A 23,819-nucleotide genomic window follows, 5' to 3' on the forward strand; every position below is an offset into this window, starting at 1 on the left:
AGAGATTTCTTTTAAAGTCAATTTCCCTTTTGGGAGGAAACCCAAAATGATTTTTAAGGAACATATCTTGAAATTCTCTTACTACTAAAACTAACTCAAGAATTGGAGTCTCAGAACTAGAGTGTTTGACTCGAACAATATAGAACATGCACCCTTAGATATTATTTTTCTTGCCTTAAGATAAGAAATAATTTGACCTTTAAGCACTGAAGTCTACCCATCCATTTAATAACAGGTTCATTAGGAAACTAAAATTGAAAAACTCTATTTTTTCAATCCACTGAGGGATATCATGAAAGGAGCCAATCCATGTTGAGGATGACATCAAAATTAGTCATCTCTAACTCCACAAGATCTAATGAAGTAATTTTCTAAGCTACTGTAACCTGGTAATTTTTGTATATCTATCTGGCTATAATAGAGACACTTGTCAGAGTAGACATTAAGAAGGGTTCTGCTAATATTTCAGGACTGACGCCGAAGTTGATGGCTATATAAGGAGTCATAAAAGAAATTGAAGCATCGGGGTTGAATAAAGCATAAACATGAAGATGAAAGACTATAATGTACCAAGAACTATGTTAGGGTAACTTTGTTAATACTGTTAGGGCTAGAGTGCATACAATCTTTTCTGGCACTGACTACTGGTGTCACTAGAAGTGGCGCCCTGTTGAGTCGAGTGACCTGTTGGAGTTGATGATAGATTGGACTGGCCTTGTTGGCGTAAATACTTTACCCTCTGAGTAACTACTGGGCAATCTCTAACCCTGTGGCCTGGATTTCCACACCTAAAATACACATCACTACTAACTTTACACATACCTTGATGATTACTGCCATATTTTTTGTAAAGCAAATTTGTACGACCACTGTTCACTCTATCGTGTGACTTAGAGCCTAGTGCTCTATTCCAACTGTCATTCTTAAACTATGGCACTAGTGAATGAGCTGAAGATGGAGTTAGGGATGAGAACTTTTGATGGAACTGAGAAAGGTTTCCACCCTCTGACCTCGGATGAGAAAAGTTAAAACTACTTATTTTGGCCCTCTTATTCTCCTTCTCTATCTCCTTAAGCTTTTATTTCTCAATTTGCTGAGCATGAACCATAAGCTTAGATAGGTCCATCTCCATAATCAACGTAGCAGTACGACACTCCTTGACCACATAATCAGATACACCAGAATTAAACTTACTCATTCTAGACCTATTATCAGCCACCATTGAAGAAGCATACCTCACCAACTTAGTGAATTTAAGTGAGTATTCCTTAACTCTCAGATTATCTTTCTTCAGATTAATGAAATCCCACACCTTAGATTTCCTCAAATCTAAAGGAAAGAACCTGTCTAAGAAAGTCATGGTAACCTCCTCCGACTCAATAGGCCTTACCTTAATACTCATATCCTCCGTCCATTAGTTACACCAGGTGTGAGCTATATCCTGCAACTGGTATTTAGCTAACTCTGCACTCTCACTTGAAGTGACACCTATGATATCTGTCACTTTCTAAACTATATCAAGAAACTTCTGCAGATCCTCCTCAGACTTAATCCCAAAAACAAAGGGGGATTCATTTGAGTGAAATTCCTAATCCTAGCTAGAATTATATTTGCCACTAGATTAGTTGGGGCAATATCCTGGTGATTGTTTTGAGAAGATACTGAGTGAGATAAGGTAGTGAAGGTAGCTCTAAATTTTATGAAAAAGACATGCTCGTTCAGGGGATATTCCTAAATAGGCAATGGTGTAGGTGGGTTCACGTTTCTTCTTTTGTTATTTATGTTAGGAGGCATTATCTGTAAATGAAATGAAGGATAAGTTAAAAAGAGAGTTTAAATAGATATCATTCTCATTCGCATGACTTGAATACTGAAAGAAGGGAAACTTTTCCTAAAACATCTCGTAGCCTCTTGTCTATAAGTGTGATGCACTTTGTGATGTGCTTTATACTAATGCATAAGACTCTACTCAACATATATTTTAGACTCCCTAGGACACTATTAAACCTGGATTTGATACCAAGTTTTATCACGAGCTGGGCTACTCCCTAGTTGCAATAAACGTTCTTACGGTCACAAGTTACCACAAGCTAACCATGTGTTGGTACCTGCTGTGAGCACTGAATATAATATAAACATAACACATGTATAAAAGATAAACTAAAAAGATAATATATATATATATATATATATATATGGATACTGAAATACAAAATATTAAATAACTAAAACATCTGATAAGAACTGAAAGTAACTAACTGATTGTCTAAATGTTTTATTTGATTGTCTGAAAGTGTAAGACCCCACAAAATACTAAGCTTAATTCAGTCCTTTAGGCATTTCAAGGGGTCCTAGACTTAGAATAATTTTAGCTAAGTAATCATACTTAGTGTCATTTTAGCCTATGAAGGTTGAAAATCTTATTTTGCGACCATTATGTCCATTAAAAGTTGATGTCTGGTTGATTCATAATCAGGAATGTCCGTAGGTGTTTCCGAACAAGTTTTGGATTTTTCAGACTTAGTTTGAAGCTCCTTTGGAATCCTATAACAGTGGATCAATGTGATCTTAGCGTGCCGCATCAACTATCGCATTGATTAATATTTTTTTCAGCTACCAGCGTCTAAATCCAGTGAATCGATGCGAACATGGCGCAATATGTTGGTATCACATAAATGCACCGCATCAACCTGCGCATCGGTAACCCAGTTTTCATTCATTAAAAGATCGCATTCTTGGGGGTATTTGAGTCTATTTCCCATGTCCTTCATCCCCCAAAACATGAAATTATGCCCTTGGATAGCAAATATACTCATTCATTCTCCAATTAGCTCAAGGAAAAAATCCTAGGTGGTAAAATTTCAAATCAAGAACTCAAGATTCCACCATAAGTTTTTAGAAATTCTTCAATAAAGGTATGTGAAGTGTTCATCCTAGGGTCTCTTCCACCCTTGGAGTCCAAGAATCAGTTTTTAAACTTCAAGTATATGATTTATATGTCTTACCATGTAAGATCATGTTAAAGCCTTCAAATTGTGAATTTGATGATTGAATTGTATGCGCACATGTTGATTAGTGTTATGCGCATATTCTATGCCTTCCAAGTGATTGATAAATTATTCATGTGAACTATTAAGAGAATGAAATCATGAAAGCGCTTGTTAAAATGCCCTAAATGAATACATGATGATCAAGTTTCTAGTTTACATATTTCATTTTTATGCCATATCTCTTAATTTATGCTATCGAGTTTTGGAGGTATTTGTACTAGACAATTTAGCTGATTACCTAGAGCCATGATCTGTCATAGAACAATATTAGTCACATCATGATCATTAGCAATCTCATTCAGTTACAGAACTCAAGAAAACATAGTAAAATCAGTAATATTTCAGTCTAACTCAGTATTCAGTTCAGACCTTAGTAAACTCTATCAGTTAACAAAATTTAGTAGTATTCCGTCAGTCACTGGAACTCAGTAAACTTAGATAAACATTAATCTTAGTAACCATTCAGTCTAGCCTAGTACAGACTAGAAATCAATTCAGTGTCTATTCAGTTGGGAGTAGGATTCAGCACCGATTTAACCCAGGGATGGGGGCATTCCTGTCAACTGAGGGTTTGACCCTTACCAGCAATCCCTGCATTATAGAACTACGTATCTAGTGTAGTTTGAGATATCTTCCTGTGAGATAATTTGAGGGATGATACTTATCATCCGAGTTATCCTGCCAGCGAAGGTTGACGAAAGAACTTTTTGTTACAGAGGGTTAACTCACAGCTTGTCCTTACCCATGGCACGATATTGGCACCCTTCCAACTAGGGTTACAGGTTGGACCCTAAATCAATTAGAGAAGGGAAATATCGGTTAGATGATTACCTCCCACAGTCTCAATTTTAGTCTCAGTCTCAAAATAAAACTCAGTCCAGTTCTACATATTCAGGTCTATCAAACGTAGTCACTCAGCTCAGTACAAAACTCAGTATAGTTCCCCAGAACTCGAGACTGTTAGATACAGTCACCAAATTATCTGTTATATAGTATCAGTTATCCAATAAATCAGTTGATCAGTATTCAGACTTAGTGTTTAGTGTTGTCACAATTTTAGTTGTAGTCTATGTATTCATGCATGTACTCTTATTCAATCATACTTATGTTATATAGTTATTATTGTTCATGCATATGAACCCATGCATTTCAGCATACCTCACTGAGAATACCGGTACATTCAAAGTATTGATGCATTCTTTTTATGCTATGATGTCTAATATCATAGGTTCCAACGCACGAGCTCTAGAGCACCCTTAAAAGACCCGACTTTCAGCATTTAGCATAGTGGTGAGTCCTCTTAGTTTAAGACATGATTACTATTTATAGAATTTCAGTTTTTGTCAGTTGGCAAAGTTAGTTGGGGACTTCCCCCATCAACTCAATAGGTTAGATAGTTAGAGGCTTCCTAGACTAGAGTATTTCAGAAAGTTATTCAGATTTCAGTTGTGTCCTTCAGTTTTGGTATTTAATACCGCATTCAGTATTATTTTTAGTTTGAACCTTATGGCATGTTTCCACCTGATTCCGCATATTATTTAGTATTTTTGTTCAATTAATGCAGTAGGTGCCATTCATGGGTTAGCTTATGGTCCCTTGGGATTATGAGCACCGTGTAGCATCAGAGGTATAGACTCGGGTGATGTTCCGACTTTTGACTGAACATTTTGCATCTTTTTCTTAAGAAAGTTGTATGTTTTCTAGCAACTAAGGTTGCATTTAATGCTGGTTTTTAATGTTTTAGGGTAAGAATCTAGCTGCAGAAAAAGTCTCAGAAAAGTGGAAGAAAATCACTTCTGATGGTCAAAATGATAGACCGTCAGTGTTGTGACAAACCACCAAGTTAATCATCAGATCTAACCAGAACTCATCTTTTCAGAAGACTCTACAATGATAGAATGGTGAACCATTATTCATGCGATGGATCACCAACTTGACCGTCTTGCTGCTACAGACCAAATGGTAAATCGTTAGTCTTACAATGGACGACCAAGTTGGCCTTCGTGTCATCCAAAACTAGGCTCCCTAAAAGACTCAGCGACGGACCAAGCGGTGGACCATCAGTCTTACAATGAACCACCAAGTTGGCTATCAGTTTTATTCAAAAAGTGACCTTTCCAGATTAGTAGCGATGGACAAAATGGTGAACCGTCAACCTTGCGATGAACCACTAATTTAGCTGTCACTTTGGACGTGAATTTTATAATTTTGAATTTTAAATCCTTTTAGCTGATAACATATAAATACCAAGTAGGTATCTTTTGTGTTCAGTTTTATACTTTCTCCTCTATTGGGAGCCTTGTACTACTTTTTCATTGGGATTTGAATCTAGAAATTAAGAGTTCATTATTAGTTTTTAGATTTTCCATCAAAGATTGAGGAGAACAATATTGTGACATTTGTAAGTACTTTTCAAAAGTTATTTATGAACATCAATATAAATTTGATTTCTTATATGGAGATGAGTAGCTAAACTCCCATAACTAGGGTTATGAGAGCCTTGATGTAGAGAACTATTTTGGGGTTGTGAATGGGTTTGATTTCTAACATCTATCAAAATTGCATGAATCTTTCTTCATCTTAATGACATCTCTTGGTTGAAAACTTGAGAAGTGAGCCCATAAACTCCACTTGTCTGACAAGAAAGTGGATGTTGGGAAAAGATTTGATTCACATAAACTCCATAGGTTTACCCTTTAAGTTAACGAGTTGATGCCCTAACAGGATCAACCATCATGAGAGTGTTATTGAATAATGCATGAATCCTTTAAGTTTGAGAGAAGTAAAGGGTGAAATACTCATTAGGTTGAGAAACACATGAGTAATCCTTAGAATTCAATAATTCTTGCAATCGAATACATAAGTTAGATTTCAAACACAAACTCACAACCCTAATTGTTTGAAAATCTTGGTGAGTATAACTCTAGTTAATTCATTCTCATTGAAATTACATCTACATTTACTCTTAGTAGCTGAACTTTTGTGTAACACAAATACCAAAAAGCACCATTAACATTTCCAAACCCCCTTTATTTTGGAACCTTAGATCAACAGTCTAATAACAATCACAATACTTAGTGAAAATTGTATTCCCTATGGGATTCGAAACCCAACCCAGTTGGGTTCTATATTTGACAGTGACCGCTTACTCTCTCGTAATAGAGGTGTAATTTGGGAATATCACTACTATTTTAATCGTTAGATCTAACCAGAACTCAGTTTTTCAAAAGACTCTGCGATGATAGAAATAGTGAACCATCAGTCATGCGACGTATCACTAACTTGTCCATCTTTCTGTGATGGACCAAATGGCGAATCGTCAGTCTTACGTTGGACCACCAAGTTGGCCGTCGTGTCATCCAAAACTAGGCTCTCTAAAAGACTCAGCGATGGACCAAGCGGTGGACCGTCAGTCTTATGACGGACCTCTAAGTTGGCCGTCAGTATTATCCAAAAAGTGACCTTCCCAGATCAGTAGCCACAAACCAAAAGGTGGACCATCAACCTTACGACGAACCACCAATTTGGCCGTCACTATGGATGCAAATTTTATGATTTTGAATTTTAAATCCTTTTAACTAGGAACATATAAATACCAAGTATTAGCATTTAGTAGGTATATTTTGTCTTCAGTTTCATACTTTTTCCTCTTTTGGGAGCCTTGTACTACTTTTTTATTGGGATTTGAATCTAGAAATTGAGAGATTATTATTAGTTTTCAGATTTTCCATTAAAGATTTAGAAGAATAATATTGTGAAATTTGTAAGTAGTTTGCTAAAGTTATTTATGAACATCAATATAACTTTGACTTATTATATGGAGATGAGTGGCTAAACTCCCATAACTAGGGTTATGGGAGCCTTGATGTAGAGAGCTATTTTGGGGTTGTGAATGGGTTTAATTTCTAACATCTATCGAAATTGCATGAATTTTTATTCATCTTAATGACATCTCTTGGTTGCAAACTTGAGAAGTTAGCCCATAAACTCCACTTGTCTGATAGGAAAGTGGATATTGGGAAAAGAAGTGATTCACATGAACACCATAGGTTTACCCTTTGGTTTAACGGGTTGATGCCCTGACAGAATCAACCATCATGAGAGTGTTATTGAATAATGAATGAATCCTTTAAGTTCAAGAGAAGTAAAGGGTGAAATACTCATTAGGTTGAGAAACACATGAGTAATCCTTAAAATTCAATAACTCTCACAATAGGATACATAAGTTAGATTTTGAACACAAACTCGCAACCCTAACTGTTTAAACCTCTTGGTGAGTATAACTCTATGTAATTCATTCTCATTGAAATTACATCTACATTTACTTTTAGTAGCTGGACTTTTATGTAGCACAAATATAAAAGAGCACTGTTAATATTTCCAAACCCATTTTATTTTGGAACCTTAGATCAACATTCTAATAACAATCACTATACATAGTGAATACTGTATTCCCTGTGGGATTTGACACCCAACCCAGTTGGGTTCTATATTTGATAGTGACTGCTTACTCTCTCGTAAGAGAGGTGTAATTTGGGCGTATCAAATTTTTCCGCCGTTGTTGGGGAATTACGGCTCTCAATTAAGTTTGTGTTTGTTAATTGAACTTGGTAAATTTTACCAAATTTTACTTTTGTTTATTGTTTTTGTTTGTGTAGGGGAGTTTTTGTTTATGCCAAGTACACAGAGATCGGGTGCATCATTAGTACCAATACATCTGGAATCGCAACTTATTGGTAGACTGATAGAACCCTAAGATGCTGAGAGGCTAGTCGTGTTGGCTAGAGCTCAACTAAATTAGCAGAATAATGGCCAGCAAGCACATCATCCTAACCCTGATAATGATGATTTAGGGGATGATGACTTGTTAGATCCTGCTAATCAAAGTTGTCTAGAGAATGTAGCGGCACTAGTGAACAAAAATATGAACAAAAACGGTCCTTTCAGGGCAAGAACTGATCGTTAAGCTATTTAATTTGATCTTAATGATGATGAAGATGGAATGGACGGAGCTGGTGCCACTGGAGCTATTATTCCTCTACCTCTAGCACAAAGAGCAAAGTTTAATATTGCCAGTTTGATGATTTAGATCCTTCATTTGAAGGGGTTATTTGGTGGACTCTCGGGAGATGATCCCAATATGCATTTAGTAAATTTTGTCACTATTCTGATAGTTCTTTTATAACTCAAGAGTGGGACAGAATGCCATCCGACTGTGTTTATTTCCGTTGTCTCTATCTGGAGAGGCAACATTATGGCTTAATGGGCTGACACCCGATTCCATAACTAACTGGAGGTAATTAATAGAGGCTTTCCTAGAAAGGTTCTTTCCGTCTTCCAAAAGAGTACAGTTGAGGGATGAGATCAACAACTTTAGGCATCTCCCAACCGAAGACCTTTATGAGATATGGAAGAGGTTAAAAAAGAAGCTGATGCAATAACTGAACTATAATATGACAGATATTTATCTGATAGAGACTCTTTATTGGGATTTAAACTCTATTATGAAGCCAGTTGTTGATAATGCCTCAGGGGAATCATTTGTGGATCTTACTTTATAGGAGGCCTCGAAGATGCTTGATTGGATGACCAAACAAATTAGAGCATGGAATGCCAGGGATTCTGTGGTAGCAAGCCCTACCATGTCTATTGGCATGACTGTAAAATAATATAAGAAAGAGGAAAAACGTGATCAAGACATGTCACACTTAAAGATGCAGATGGATCTATTGATCAAGTATTTATTATCTGCAAAGACTGAAAAAGTAAAGGTTGTTACAGATAAAGGTAGAGATGGTTCTGATTTAGAAGAAGAGGCTAACTATTTGAATAATCAGGGTTTTTTTTGAGGAAATAGCCAAGGAAATCAAGGTTGGAACTACTATGACAAGGCTGTTTATAAGGATAGGAAGCAAAGAAATTAGAAAGGTAAGAATGATAGAAGTGGGCTATATGTACCTCCCGAAAGCAGAGATAGTGCTACAACTAGCTCTGGAAATATGTCCATGGAGGACATGATGGAAAAATTATTAAAAGGATTTGAAGCTACCAACTCTGGAGTGACTACTATGAAGAGCGATTTATCTTTGATGCATTAGTCAGTGAAATCGCACTCTAACTATATTAAGCAGTTAGAGCAACAAATAAGCCAGCTCTCGGTAGCTTTAAATCAGAGGAAGACTTGGACATTGCCAAGCGAAACTATTTAGAACCTATAAAATGATAGCTCTTGCATGGCTATCACTACTATAAGTGGTAAGGTCTTAGCAAGCCCTCTTGTGGGTAATCCTACGGTTTATAATATAGTCGATGATGTTGAAAAAGCAAAGATTTATCATCCGGTGGAGTCTGGGAAATCAGATAAGGTTATTGATGACATACCATCCAAAAGTCAGTAGGTTGATGAGTTGGTGATGACTAAGGGAAAGGAGGCTGGAGTGGTAATTACCACTCTTCTAAAGCCACTTCCTCTATTCCCTCATTGGGTGAAGAAGAAAGCTGATGATACAAAGTTTAACAAATTCATGGCTATACTGGAGCAGTTGATGATTAATCTACCACTGGTGGAGGCATTAGAGAAAATTCCCGGGTACGCAAAGTTCATGAAAGACCTCATCACAAAGAAGCCGTCGGTTAGTTTTGAGCCGATGGATAATTTTTATCAGTATGGTGCTATTTTCACAAGGTCTATGGTGCAGAAAAAGGTAATTTTGGGTGCCTTTATTATCCCATGCACTATTAGACCTCTTGACTTTGTAAAATCTCTGTGCGACTTAGGAGCTAGCATCAATCTGATAGTGCTAGCTATTTACAAAAAGTTGGATTTGGGAGATCCCACATCCACTAACATACGACTTGTGATTGCGGATAGGTCAGTCTAACGATCTATTGGTATTTTATATGATGTGTTGGTGAAGGTTGTTAGTTTCATATTTCATATGGATTTCGTTATTCTGGATTACGAGGTGGATTTTAAGGTGCCCATAATCTTGGGTCGACCTTTCCTCACAACCAGAAGTGTGCTGATTGATTTGTGAGCTAATGAACTCTTATTCAGGATAAATAATGAAGTGGTGCAATTTGATGTTTTCCAATCAATAAAGCAGCAGAAATAAATGAGTGTGTTTTCCATTATAGATGTCTATTATGGGGAGAATAAGGAAGTGTCAATAGATGAGAAATTTGTTGTTGAAACCTTGGTTGCAGTGTTGATGAATTTTGATCAAGAAGGTATAAAAGATTATGAGGAGAATATATGTGCCTTAATAGGCATGGGGTCTTACTCATATGCCCCCAAGAAGTTGGACTTGGACTTAGAAAATCGTCCTAGTCCACCTGCTAAGCCATCTATAGAAGAAACACCTATCTTGGAGCTGAAAGAGTTACCTAGTTATTTGAGGTCTATGTTCCTGGGCAGTTAAAATACACTACCTATTATTATTGTTGCTGACCTGGGTGAGCAGCAGGTAGAAGCACTCATTTCGGTACTCCAAAGATATAAAAGAGCAGTAGGCTGGACTATTATTGATAATATTGGCATTCCTCGTGGCATATGCACTTATAAGATACAACTTGAGAAAAAATGTACTCCTACCATTGAGCATCAACACCGACTTAACCCACCAATGCAAGACGTAGTTAAGAAGGAAATTATTAAGTGGTTATGTGTAGGAGTGGCTTACCCTATTTCTGATAGTAAATGGATAAGCCTGGTTCAATATATGCCCAAGAAAGGGGACATGACTACTGTTGCAAATGAAAAGAATGAGTTTATTCCTCTCAGGCCTGTGACTGGTTGGAAAGTTTGCATAGACTACCACAAACTAAACTCATGAACTTTAAAGGACCACTTCTCAATTCCCTTTATGGATCAAATGCTTGATCGGTTGGAAGAAAAGGGGTGGTACTGCTTCTTGGATGGATATTCTGGTTACAATCAGATCTGTATTACTCCTGAAGATTAGGAAAAGACAACATTCACATGCCCGTATGGAACTTTTGCATTCAAGCGGATGCTGTTCGGGTTATGTAATGCACCCGCTACCTTCCAGGTGTATATGATGTCAATTTTCTCGAATATGGTTAAGGACACCTTGGAGGTATTCATGGATGATTTTTCTATGGATAGAAATTCATTTGAGCTATCCCTGGAGAATTTGATTAAGGCTTCACAGAGGTGTGTGGAATTCAATCTCGTGCTTAATTGGGAGAAATGCCACTTCATGGTGAAGGAGGGCATTGTTCTCGGGCACAAAATTTCAGCAAAAGGGATAGAGGTTGATCGAGCCAAGGTTGATGTTATGGAGAAGCTACCACCTCCTATCTCAGTAAAAGGGGTACATAGTTTTCTTTGGCCCGTTGGCTTTTATCAAAGGTTTATAAAAGACTTCTCTAGAATTGTAAATCCACTTTGCAAAATTGTAGAGAAGGAAACTAAGTTCTTCTTTAACGATAATTGCATTAAGGCATTTGAATGCATTAAGAAAAAGCTGGTGGAGGCCCCTATTATTGTTGCACCGGACTGATTAAAACCATTTGAGATAATGTGTGATGTAAGCAGTGTTGCCCTTGGAGTTGTGTTGGAGCAAAAGAAAGACAAATTATTTCATCTTGTTTATTATGCCAGCAAAGCACTGAATGGAGCTCAGAAAAACTACACCATCACAGAGTAGGAACTTCTAGCAGTGGTGTACGCTTTTAAGATATTTTGGGCATATTTTCTAGGTACCAAGGTGGTGGTACACACTGACCACGCTGCCTTGAGGTACCTAATGGCAAAGAAGGATGCTAAACCAAGGTTGATCTGGTGGGTATTACTACTTTAGGAATTTGACTTCGAGGTCAAGGATCATAAAGGATGTGAGAATCAGGTGGCTGATCACTTATCCAAACTCGAAGATGAGCAGGCAGTAAAATATGAGCTTGAGATTAATGATTTCTTTCCTGATGAGAAAGTATTGGCTGCAGTGCTAAAAAAAATACCTTGGTATGCTGACTTCGTGAATTATGTGGTAAGTAAGGTGATACTAGAGAATCTTTCCTTTCATCAAAGGAAAAAGTTTCTCCATGATGTGACCCATTACTTCTGGGATGAGTTGTATCTTTTTTTGTGATGTGCAAATGGTATAATTAGATGGTGCATCCCAGAAATAGATATGCTGAGTGTATTGGAAGCAAGCCATGCTTCCCCAGTTGGAGGTCACCATGTTGGTGATCATACTACCTGAAAAGTGCTTCAAAGCAGCTACTATTGGCCCACTTTGTTTAAGGATGCTTACGAGTTCGTAAAGAGATGTGACCAATGTCAAAGCCAAGGGTATATCTCAAAATTCCATGATATGCCAATGTCCAATATATTGGAGGTAGAACTATTTGATGTTTGGGGTATTGACTTCATGGGGGCCCTTCGTGAGAACACTTGGAATGAAGTACATACTAGTTATTGTTAACTACGTGTCAAAATGGGTCGAGGCTATGGCTTTGGCTGATAAAGAAGGAAAGCAGGTGGTTGCATTTTTAAAGAGAAATATCTTCTCTCTCTTTGGGGTACCATGTACCATCCTAAGCAATGGAGGATCACACTTTTGTAACAAGATACTCAGAGCTACCTTGGCAAAATATGGAGTCAAACAGCATAAGGTAGCTACCCTATACCACCCACAGACCAGTGGGCAAGAGGAGATCTCTAATCGAGAAATCAAAGCTATCCTTGCAAAGACTGTAAATTCTAGCTAGAAAGATTAGTCTAGGAAGTTGGATAATGCATTATGGGCATATTGAACGGCCTTCAAGACGCCCATTAGCATATTGCCATATCAATTGGTTTATGGTAAGGCATGCCATTTGTCGATTAAGCTAGAGCATAAAGCTTTGTGGGTACTGAAGCAGCTTAATCTAAACTGGAATAAAGAAGAAAATATAAGACTGGGGCAGCTAAACGAGATCAATGAGTTCCATCTTAGAGCTTATGATCAGGCTGATCTATACGAGGAAAGAATAAAGAAGTACCACGATAGTAGTATTGAAAATCGAGATTTCCAGAAAGGCAACTTGGTGCTTCTATTCAACTCTAGACTCAAACTGTTTTCAGGTAAGCTCAAATCCAAATGGTCCAGCCCGTTTAAAGTCAGTCAAGTCTACTCGTCTGGAATAGTGAAACTTAAAAATAAAGACGAAAGTATCTTCAAGGTAAATGGGTAGTGTGTGAAACTGTATGTCTTCCAAAAAACATGATAAATAATATTGCTACTATTTATCTCGATGAAGTCTGAGTAATCAAGATAGCTGATTTATGCCACAATAATAAATCAGGCGCTAGTGGGAGGCAACCAACAATGTCTTAGTGTCAAATTAAAAGTGTTGTTATTAGTACATTTTCGATGCGTTTGTGAAGTGTTTAGGATCAAAATTTCAAGAAAATCTAAGCAATTAGAACAAAAGTGATGGTCGATTTGGTGGACCACCATTTCTATGATGGTTCACTATTTCCTCCATCTCAAACAAGTAGAAAAATTCATTCACTGGATCAAGTTGATGGTTAAAGTGGTAAACCATCCCAAATTTTGTGGACCATCTAATCGACCATCAAAATCAACCTAGATGACCTGGGTTCTGGTAAGGTATGATGGTGACTTTGGTGGACCTTAAAAACATGGTGGACCATCCCGAAGCCCATCGTAACAAAGTAGAGTTGCACAGTTCTTGGTAAGATTCGATGGCTGACCTGGTGGACCATCGAAAATCTGAGGGACCGCTGGGCCTGGCGTCGCTGTAACCCTAATTCTGGGTTAGGTTGGGTTGAATCAGAAGCCTTGTTAAATGACCCATTTTTGATCCAAAAGGTTTTAAAGTGATAAAATAAAGCAGTTACATACGTTGTAACCCCTTCAAATCCTTAAGTTGGTCAACTTCCTTTGGATTCAAAGAATCTGAAGGAAATTATTACCTCTAGGGCTCTACATCTCCTTTTTTTTTTCTTCTATTTAAACACATCCATTCTTCTTGTTCTCTTCATAATAGTCAAGTTGAGATCACAATTGAAGAGTTGTTTGAATTAGTCTTGTTCTCTAAAGTTGTAAGCTTGTTTCTCTACAAAACCAAGGTATGCACATAATTCTATTCTTCTTTGTCTAAATGACGCATTCAGCTGTGGTTTGTGTTTGGCAAGTTGTTTTGTAAAGAAATTAGCATCTTGTTATAGCTCTGTTGTCTTAAATTGCTGAAGGTTTTTAAATGAGAGCTTGAGCATAATCTGTGGAGGTGAAGCCTGAGTAACCTACATGATTAAAATGGGAAAGTTGTTCTTGATTGTGTTATTGTTGTCAAATATTGCTAAACAAACAATGTTGCTCCACAAATGCTCAAATATATGCCAAATTGAAAGCTGAACCTAAAGAAGGAGGTGCGACAGTTGAAATAGTAGACCGTTAGAGTGGTGACGAACCACCAACTTGACTATCACAGGGCTATGAAAAATCCAGGATACTGGATAAGGCGCGACGGCCAAAGTGGTGGACCATCCCACCACTGGTGAACCACCATTTTGACCGTCAAGTAATGAAATGTATTGATTTGATATATTTTTGATGTGGACTGATTTATTACCTCTTTTTTAGGTGTTATGGCTCCCAAACTACTAGTAAACAGAGGAGGAAGATCTTAAAGGGGTGGCAGCAAACCCGTATTCGGATAAACACCATACAATGTGGAAGGGAAATTCCCCTACTCTTCCTGTCTGAAGAGGAGAGTGAGGATAGTACTAGTAGTACTAGTTCGAGAAAAAAGAGGCCACAGTTGATGCCACTCTACCTGAGCTGGCTGATGTTAAAACTGAGGATGCCAATGTAGAAGGGCAAACTGAAGTGAATAACATAGAAACTAAACCTGAGGACTCTAACATTGTCAGACGTAAGGATCCTCCAGTTTGGGAGGCGATTAGATAGTAGATAGAAGGAGCACGTGAGAATTTCTATGATGGGTTAACACCCACTGCAAAAGGGATCAAAAGATTATTTTCAGAAAAGCATCAGATTATGACCAAGGACTTACATGAATATCCTAAATTGGAATGTTGCTTTAACGAGTATGAACTAGCATGGATGAGCCAGCCACCGAGAGCCTATCAACCGAATTGGGTAAGAGAATTCTTTGCAAATTATCTTGTACTGGTAGAACAGGATTTCCCAAAGGGGACATCAATTGTAAATTTTCCAAACAGAGAGTCTATACCTGTTCGAGGAGTCATTGTTGATATTTCAACCCAAACAAACAATAGGATATTGTTCAAACCAGAGTATAAGGCCCCACTTGTTGTGCCCAATATTGATTACAGATTGAGAAACGCTTCCTCCCAAAGGCCTTGGATGGCCTCATTCTTGACTGAGGATGGTAACCCCTCTTGGTTGGCTAACTCACGGGAGCATATTGCAAAATACTCCATTAGTTTTGAGGCTAAATTTTGGTAGGCTGTTGTTCGTTTGAGTTTAATTCCAACAAAAGGGGATGGAAACTTGGATAAACACAGAGTCGTGTTAGTGGCAAGCTTTATTTCAGGGCTTTAAATTGACATTATCCAGATAATTGCAAATGAGATGTTCATGAGGGCACACAAAATCTCCAGTTCATTGCCATTTCCATGCTTAATCACGGCTTTATACAGACAGGTTGGTGTTCCCTTGATTCACGAAGTAGATAATAAAATCCGATTTATACACAAATAAGACCTTGAAAAGTCAAAAGATGACTCGTAGTTCAAGATGCATGTCACCAAGCCTCCAGCTTACTATACTAAATCTGCACCAGCTCTTGATACTATAGAGATTCCAACAGGTATGCCTTTACCTATTACCACCTATGTGCTACTTGAGTACGTACCCCAAGGCAATCTGTAGGGTGAGGTTCCGCACAATCTATGTGTGGAGTAGATTTTACTGAATACAGGTTCACACCAAAAAACTTTACTAAGTTAGTGAAGATTCAAAAGAGGTTTTAGAGACAGCTAGATAAGTGGGCTATAGACTTCAAGCCTTTTGTTAATGAAATCATGGATGATACAGTTCATCTATTCCAAACTATTTAGACTAGGATGGATACCATGGAAATTCGTATCAACAAAAGGCTCAATTCACTGTCACTCCCCGACCTTGCCAAGCTGATGGCTGAATTTGAACAAGCAAAGACGAATATTTTAAAGCTGAAGAGTAGGAAGTCATAGCAGCCGATGTTTGACCCAACCTTGGTGGAAAGTAATTTTGATAAGGTTATTGTGGAATTGATGGGAAGACCAGTGAAAGACAAAGGGATAGAGCAAATGGATGAAAAAGCTGCAAGAAAAGAAACAAAGAGAAGAAAGGGTACAGAAATAACACCAGAACAATGAGAACAACATGATATTAAGAAAACTCAAAAGAATTCACTGAAATATGAAGAAAATAAAAGAAATAAAGAAGAAGAAGAAGAAGAAGAATCAGTAAAGGTATCCACTAGTGTTGCCCCAGCAAGAGGGCACAATGCAAGAACAGTTTGAGAGATGGTTCCTACAATCTTAGAGGGTGAGGTTGTGAGTGCCCCTACCACCATAGGGGCCAACATTGCACTAGGTGAGGGTGCAGGAGCCTTGCCACATTTCATAGATGCCTCAGATGAATATGAGGCAAAATAAGTAAAACCATGTTCTTGTACTTTAAATCAATTGTCTAAGGACAATGCATCTATTTTTCTGTATGGGTGGTGTACTTGTACCATGGTGGGTTGTGTTGCTGATTTCTTTTCTCTCCATATAATATCTAGTAGAATCGGCATGTCTATGGTGTTTTATTTTTCCATTTCTAATTTCCTAAGCTTGTGATGTAAATATTGTGTTTAATGTTATTTATTAAATGTTTTTTTCTTCCCTGTTTTAGTATCACTTTGTAGGTGTGAATAATGAATGATGTTGGCATAAGACTATGAGCATGTATATTTAATTATTTACTCTAATCATGTAGCGTGGGTGCATAACCTTCAGTGAGTCTGCATTTGGCATTAACATGTAAAAGGTGCATGAATCATGTGATGGAAATCCTAAGAGTAGTAGAAGAAGTTTAACTCAGTTGCCTCTGTGTGTGTAAGGATTTGTCTTGAGTTCTTGCATAGTGTAGTACCTAGAACTTGCCCAAGTCATTGATACTGTTCTCTAACTGATTCAATAGGATAGGATGGTAGGCCTCCTTGTATTTTTAGTCTACTGAGCCTAAATAATTAACCTCTCTAAGATCTCTCCCTCACTCGAACCCATTTTGAGATTTTTAGTGGTTTTCTTTATTTCCCATAACTATAATTAACTCTCCGTAGGGCATTAGCATTCAACTCTAGCCTGGCCCAATATTGGGCATTATGTACCTTAACTTAGGCAAAATACCTAAGTTGAGGGTGGCTATTGTCAAAATGTAAGCACCCAGTGGAAAGTTAGTTTAGAATATAGTTTAAAGGCATTTGGAACTGATCTATCCAACGATATTGTGCACCTTAGCTTACTGCATCAGTATAAGTAGAGGGTGGCTAATGCTTGTTCAAAATTTTTTTTTAAGTAGAATTGATTAAGGAAGATTGTAAAAAAGTAGATGAAAATAGCAGCTTAGGATGAAAAGTTGTTAGGGCAAGGAGAGTTAAGCCCTAATGAGTCACCTTACCCAAAAGAGTACCCTCACCTAGCCTGAAGCCTCATTACAAGCCTAGAAAAGACCTGGTTGATCCTAGCGAATAAGCTGTGAGAGTGTGTTAAATGGCAAGGGCAAGCCTAAGGGTACCTAGACTATGCTTGTAAATTCTTTGATGAGCGTGAGAGTTTAGATTGTGTTCACATAGTATAAAAACTATTGGACTTCATTATTGTGAGAGAAACTGGATTTTTGCTTAGTTTTATTGTTCTCTGTAGGACATGACATCCATGTTTGTGTGCGCTGAATTATAATCAATACTGGGTGTAGAACTTGTTGGTTGAAACTCATGTGAGTAAAATAATAAGTGAATGGTTGCGTCAAAGTGATTCATTAGTTGGTTGCTTGTCAAGGTATGGTTCATGTTTGCAATTGGATGCTGAGTTGGTTGGGGATAAACAACAATCTTAAGTTGAGGGTGTTGATGTTCCGGCTTTTGATGAAATATTTTGCATCTTTTTCTTGAGAAGGTTGTATGTTTTCAAGCAACAAAGGATGCATTTAATCCTGGTTTTTAATGTTTCAGGGTAAGAATCTAGCTGAAGAAAAAGTCTCAAAAAAATGGTAGAAAAACGCTTCTGATGGTCAAAATAATGGACAGTCAGTGTTGTGACGAAGCACTAAGTTAGCCGTCAGATCTAACTAGAACTCATCTTTTCAGAAGACTCTGCGATAATAGAAATGGTGAACCATCAGTCATATGATGGATCACCAACTTGAACTTCTTGCTGCGATGGACCAAATGGCAAACCGTCAGTCTTACAATGGGCCACTAAGTTGGCTATGAGTGTCATCCAGAACCAGGCTTCCTGAAAGACTCAATGATGGACCAAGCAGTGGACCATCAGTCTTATGACAGACCACTAAGTTGGCCATCAGTTTTATCATAAAAGTGACCTTCCCAGATCAGTAGTGATGGACTAAATGGTGGACCGTCAACCTTGCGACGGACCACTAATTTGGCCGTCACTTTGGACGCGAATTTTATGATTTTGAATTTTAAATCCTTTTAGCTGGGAATATATAAATACCAAGTATAAGGGTTTAGTAAGTATCTTTTCTCTTTAGTTTCATACTTTCTCCTCTATTGGGAGCCTTGTACTATCTTTTTATTGGGATTTGAATCTAGAAATTGAGATTTGATTATTAGTTTTCAGATTTTCCATCAAAGATTGAGAAGAACAATAGTGTGACATTTGTAAGTACTTTTCTAAAGTTTTTTATGAACATCAATATAACTTTGATTTCTTATATGGAGATGAGTGGCTAAACTTCCATAACTAGGGTTATGGGAGCCTTGATGTAGAGAACTATTTTGGGGTTGTGAATGAGTTTGATTTCTAGCATCTATCAAAATTGCGTTAATCTTTCTTCATCTTAATGACATATCTTGGTTGCAAACTTGAGAAGTAAGCCTATAAACTCCACTTGTCTGACAAGAAAGTGGAGGTTGGTAAAAGAAGTGATTCACATGAACTCCATAGGTTTACCTTTTGGGTTAACGGGTTGATGCCCTAATAGGATCAACCCATAAGACTGTTATTGAATAATGCATGAATCCTTTAAGTTTGAGAGAAGTAAAGGGTGAAATACTCATTAAGTTGAGAAACACATGAGTAATTCTTAGAATTCAATCATTCTTACAATTGGATACATAAGTTAGATTTCGAACACAAACTCGCAACCCTAATTGTTTGAACATCTTGGTGAACATAATTCTAGTTAATTCATTCTCATTGAAATTACATCTACATTTACTCTTAGTAGTTAGACTTTAGTGTAACACAAATACAAAAGAGCACCATTAACATTTGCCAACCCCCTTTATTTCAAACCTTAGATCAACAGTCTAATAACAATCACAATACTTAGTGAACACTGTATTCCCTGTAGGATTTGACATCCAAACTAGTTGGGTTCTATATTTGACAGCGATCGCTTACTCTCTCGTAAGAGAGGTGTAATTTTGTCATTTAATAAGCTAATGCATGTATTAAAATTCTTTGTATTATAAATAAATAGAAAATGGTGGCATTAGTAATGCATTGCTTAATACACAATAGAGTGTGTAGCTGATGAGTCCATTAGTTATACATAGGCTAAAAAAACATATAAAATTAAATAAAGTATTACTAGTACACAAGAGTAATGTATGGATTTAATATTTTTAACACTACCAAACGACCCAAATTATTTTCCATGCTTGCATGATTGACTAATGCATCAACAATCAAGGGACTTTCTCAAAATTCAAGTGGCTATTTTTCTAGCAAATATCGACTAAGTGAGTTGCCATCTATTCTGCTAAATTCAACTAGGTACTTGAATTTGAATTTTGTCAGAACCAGCTATTAATTTCTTCTATTCTTGTTGGTAAATATATTATGTTCTCCAGTTTCCATTTCTGAACAACTTTTCCCTATTTAGGAGCATTGGAGTCTAGGTTCACCACACTACTATATATATTAGTAGTTTTTATTTTTATTTCACATATATACTTTTATAATTGAATGTGGTATCCCACGAGGGAAGTTAGAGACAGGTTTCTCTCACCAGCGCCTCTTTAGTTGAGCTCACCATATCAGATTTGTTTAGTGCAGTTTATATCTTATGTGTTGATTGCGAGCTATTGCCTAGGAGGGGGTTTATCCAGCCCACACCCAAAGATAGCGACTACTGCTTTCCAGGGTTCCCAAAAAAAAAAAATGTAATTTACAATATCCATGAAGTTGTCAGCATCGTAAAAAGCCGGCCAATAAGCAACTTTGTACAAACATTTTTTGCAGTACAATCTCATCCAAAAGTCAAATTTGTACTGCGAAAATACTACAATCATTAAAATTCTCAGTCTAATAATCATACCTTCTTATAAATTAACTAATTTTAGCAAATTTTTATAGCACAAGAAAATAACAAGAAATGATTATGACATCCATAAAAAAGTCAACTACTCTGTTAACACTAGCGCTGTTTGTGTTCTTGAAATTTCTCACAATCAATGGTCATGGTGGTGCTGATGATGAGCATGATTCAGATGCAGATGCAAATACTAATTTGCGCGCGAAGGGATTGATTCTTGTTAAAGTTTATTGCATGATCATACTCTTTGTGACCACATTTGCTGGTGGTGTTTCACCTTATTTCTATCGATGGAACGAGGGGTTTCTCTTGTTAGGGACTCAATTTGCTGGTGGTGTCTTCCTCGGGACTTCTTTGATGCATTTCTTGAGTGATTCTGCCTCAACTTTTGGTGCACTTACACAGAAAGAGTACCCTTTTGCCTTCATGTTGGCTTCTGCAGGTTACCCTCCTTTTTTTGTTTCGTTACTAAAGATAGATGTTTTTGTAGTATATATATACCAGTTGTAGCTGATAATCTCCCTTCTTTAAAGATTAAAGATCTCACATCTTATTGTAGATATTAATTAGAGGACTTGATAGTATAAAAATTTCTTTAAATTGATGATGTATATAACTTAAACTCTTACTAGTGATACCGCATCATATAATAACTAGGGACATATCTAGAGAAATTGGTTCCTTTGAAATCTTGTGTGAGTTGGTGTCGAAAAAAACGGATCCAGAAAAAGACTTTCTTTCATTGAATTGAACATGTTCATACATTTTGACTGCTTAGTGTACTAATTTTTACTTTACCTTCCAGAGTTCACTCTCCAGGGAACTCCATTGAAGGTCAGGTGCATCATCTTTCAAATATAATCTACTTCATTTATGATTTCATTCGTATATAGAATGGGAGATATAGCAGTACATAAGTGATGGGATATAGGAGTACATTAGTGATGGGAAGGCATTCTTTTTAATATCATAACACTTTGAAACAAAAGGAATGGGTCTTGAGAACGAAACTTCTTTTTCTTTCTCCTTTAATTCATTTTTGCTATGCCCACCCATGTCAAATCCTCGAAAATGCAATAATTATGGAGGGTCCGTCTCGTAGATGACATTTTTCAAGAGCCACGAGGGATCTACAATCAGATAAAATATGTGAATTTTCAATTTTAATTATTATGTGATTCTAACAATTTAATTTATGACCTGCATTCTTTTGCAGGTTACCTTCTCACTATGTTTAGTGATTGCATTATTATGTTTGTGACAAAGGGTATAAATGAATCAAGTGAGTCCAAAGTTGAAGTGGAAGAAGAAGGAAGGTCAACTAATATTGAGGAAGGACAGGGAACAAATCCATTTCTAAAGGCAACATCACTTGGTGATACAATACTTCTCATTCTTGCATTGTGTTTCCACTCTATATTTGAAGGCATTGCTGTTGGGGTATCAGGTAAATAAATTACCAGTATATATGATCTTTTCTTTATTATGTGGAGGGTCTATCTCAGGAGACAGCCTCTCTACCCATTGAAATATTGGTAAATCTGTGTATGCTCTACACAATGCAGACCCCACTTTTGGTACTGTACTGTGCTGTTGTTGTTGTTGATGATGTTCTAACTCAGGAGATTAATCACATTGATAGCTAAAATGAACTTTTACAAAATTATTTAAGTTAACAAGAGATAGTAGGTTTTACTTCCTTTTTTTTTCATGTAACTATATTAGGTTTGACACGAAGTGTTTTACCTATTGTTGTATGTCACCTAACTCTATGTTAATATCTATACACTATCGATTCACTTAACCTAGAACATCTTGGGAATTTGTTACTTGGCGGAAAAGAGGAATTAAAAAAAAAATAGTGTGTGACGTACCTTCTTTATTTTTGAAAAACTATTTACTCATGATTGTCATCATCTTAATTTGATTATACCAACAAATGATATTGTGGGATACTCCGCCATCCTTAACTAAACATCTCGAGTACGAGCTTTGGAAATACAGAAACCTGCTTTCCTTAGTATGCCTACATGACGCTAGTATGGATAATTAGTTGGCTCAATAGGTCTCAAATAATTACACCAAAAAACAAAAATCATCTTCAATAATCTGCTTTAGTGGAGCAAAATCCCATAATTGAACTAAAAAAAAAAAAACTAAAATTAGCTAATTAAGATCTTCAGTGTCAATCCGTCACTAAATTGCCTGTATATAACAGGTTTTATTGATAATCTGTCAGTAAATAGGATTAACGACTGATTTTTCTGTTTATCTACAAAATTTGTGCAACGCTGATCCCGTAATTTGCATTCCTTCAATTCATTTTCAGCTACAAAGGGAGAAGCATGGAGAAACCTATGGACAATATCACTGCACAAAATATTTGCAGCCATTGCAATGGGAATTGCACTTCTAAAGATGATACCAAAGAGGCCATTTCTACTCACCTGTGCTTACTCTTTTGCCTTCTCTATTTCAAGTCCTATAGGTGTAGGAATAGGAATTGCAATTGATGCTACTAGTGAAGGCCGTACAGCAGATTGGACTTATGCTGTTTCAATGGCACTTGCTTGTGGGGTTTTCATTTATGTGGCAATCAATCACCTTATAGCAAAAGGTTTTAAACCACAAAACAAATGTTATTTCGACACTTCATTCTTCAAGTTTCTTGCTGTCTTTCTAGGTGTTGGGGTTATTGCTGTTGTCATGATATGGGACTAATTAATTAGGTATGTGGCTCGGACGGTTCATAATGTTGACGGTGTGTGTCGCATCCTTCAAAATTGATGCATTTTGGAGGACCCTATATTAGCGCAACAACATTGTTGAAGCGTCCGAATAACAAATTGGAACTAACTAAATATTCATTTTCTTGAATTTACATGGGCTTTTGTTAATCTTTATTGTTTTTTTTCTTTTGAGTTTGAATTATGTGTGGATGTATTTGTTAAGTACAAAATTGATTATTGAATTTTTATAAGCAAATTTCTTGAGCAGATCGTCTTCTATTTTTTTATGCTTTCACCGACCATATCCGTCGGCAATTGTTGAGGATATGAACATTGATCTAGGTTAATTCAAAGTTAGCTTTATGAGGTATGTTATGATTTGAACAGAATAAGAAAACCGCAAGTAAAAGAAAATAAGAACAACACACAAGATTTACGTGAAACCCTTGGGGGAAAAACCACGGGAAGAGGCAAAGGAGGTTTCA

The 23,819-nt window shown here is 36.9% G+C and overlaps 1 protein-coding gene across 2 annotated transcripts; it reads left to right on the forward strand.

Annotated features, from left to right (window-relative positions):
• Window positions 1-20,555: 20,555 nt before the first annotated feature.
• LOC107852882 (zinc transporter 2) lies at window positions 20,556-23,498 on the forward strand. 2 transcript variants are annotated; one of them, XM_047414684.1, is made up of 4 exons: window positions 20,556-21,047; window positions 21,411-21,444; window positions 21,844-22,052; window positions 22,935-23,498. In XM_047414684.1, the coding sequence occupies exons 1-4, from the start codon at window positions 20,666-20,668 to the stop codon at window positions 23,324-23,326; spliced, it is 1,017 nt and encodes a 338-aa protein (XP_047270640.1). In that variant the 5' UTR covers window positions 20,556-20,665; the 3' UTR covers window positions 23,327-23,498. The 2 variants fall into 2 exon arrangements, with proteins under 2 accessions (XP_047270640.1, XP_016553411.1); XM_016697925.2 differs by lacking the exon at window positions 21,411-21,444 and having other exon boundaries at window positions 20,566-21,047; window positions 21,822-22,052.
• Window positions 23,499-23,819: the final 321 nt, after the last annotated feature.

The sequence above is a fragment of the Capsicum annuum genome, chromosome 6 (assembly GCF_002878395.1).
Source record: "Capsicum annuum cultivar UCD-10X-F1 chromosome 6, UCD10Xv1.1, whole genome shotgun sequence".
Taxonomy (NCBI): domain Eukaryota; kingdom Viridiplantae; phylum Streptophyta; class Magnoliopsida; order Solanales; family Solanaceae; genus Capsicum; species Capsicum annuum.

Bases quoted from the DNA above. Each gene is read 5' to 3' on its own strand.
- LOC107852882 (XM_047414684.1), top strand. From the start codon at position 20,666: ATGATTATGACATCCATAAAAAAGTCAACTACTCTGTTAACACTAGCG. The intron at 21,048-21,410 runs GTTACCCTCCTT...TTTACCTTCCAG, and splicing joins CTTCATGTTGGCTTCTGCAG to AGTTCACTCTCCAGGGAACT. The intron at 22,053-22,934 runs GTAAATAAATTA...ATTCATTTTCAG, and splicing joins CATTGCTGTTGGGGTATCAG to CTACAAAGGGAGAAGCATGG.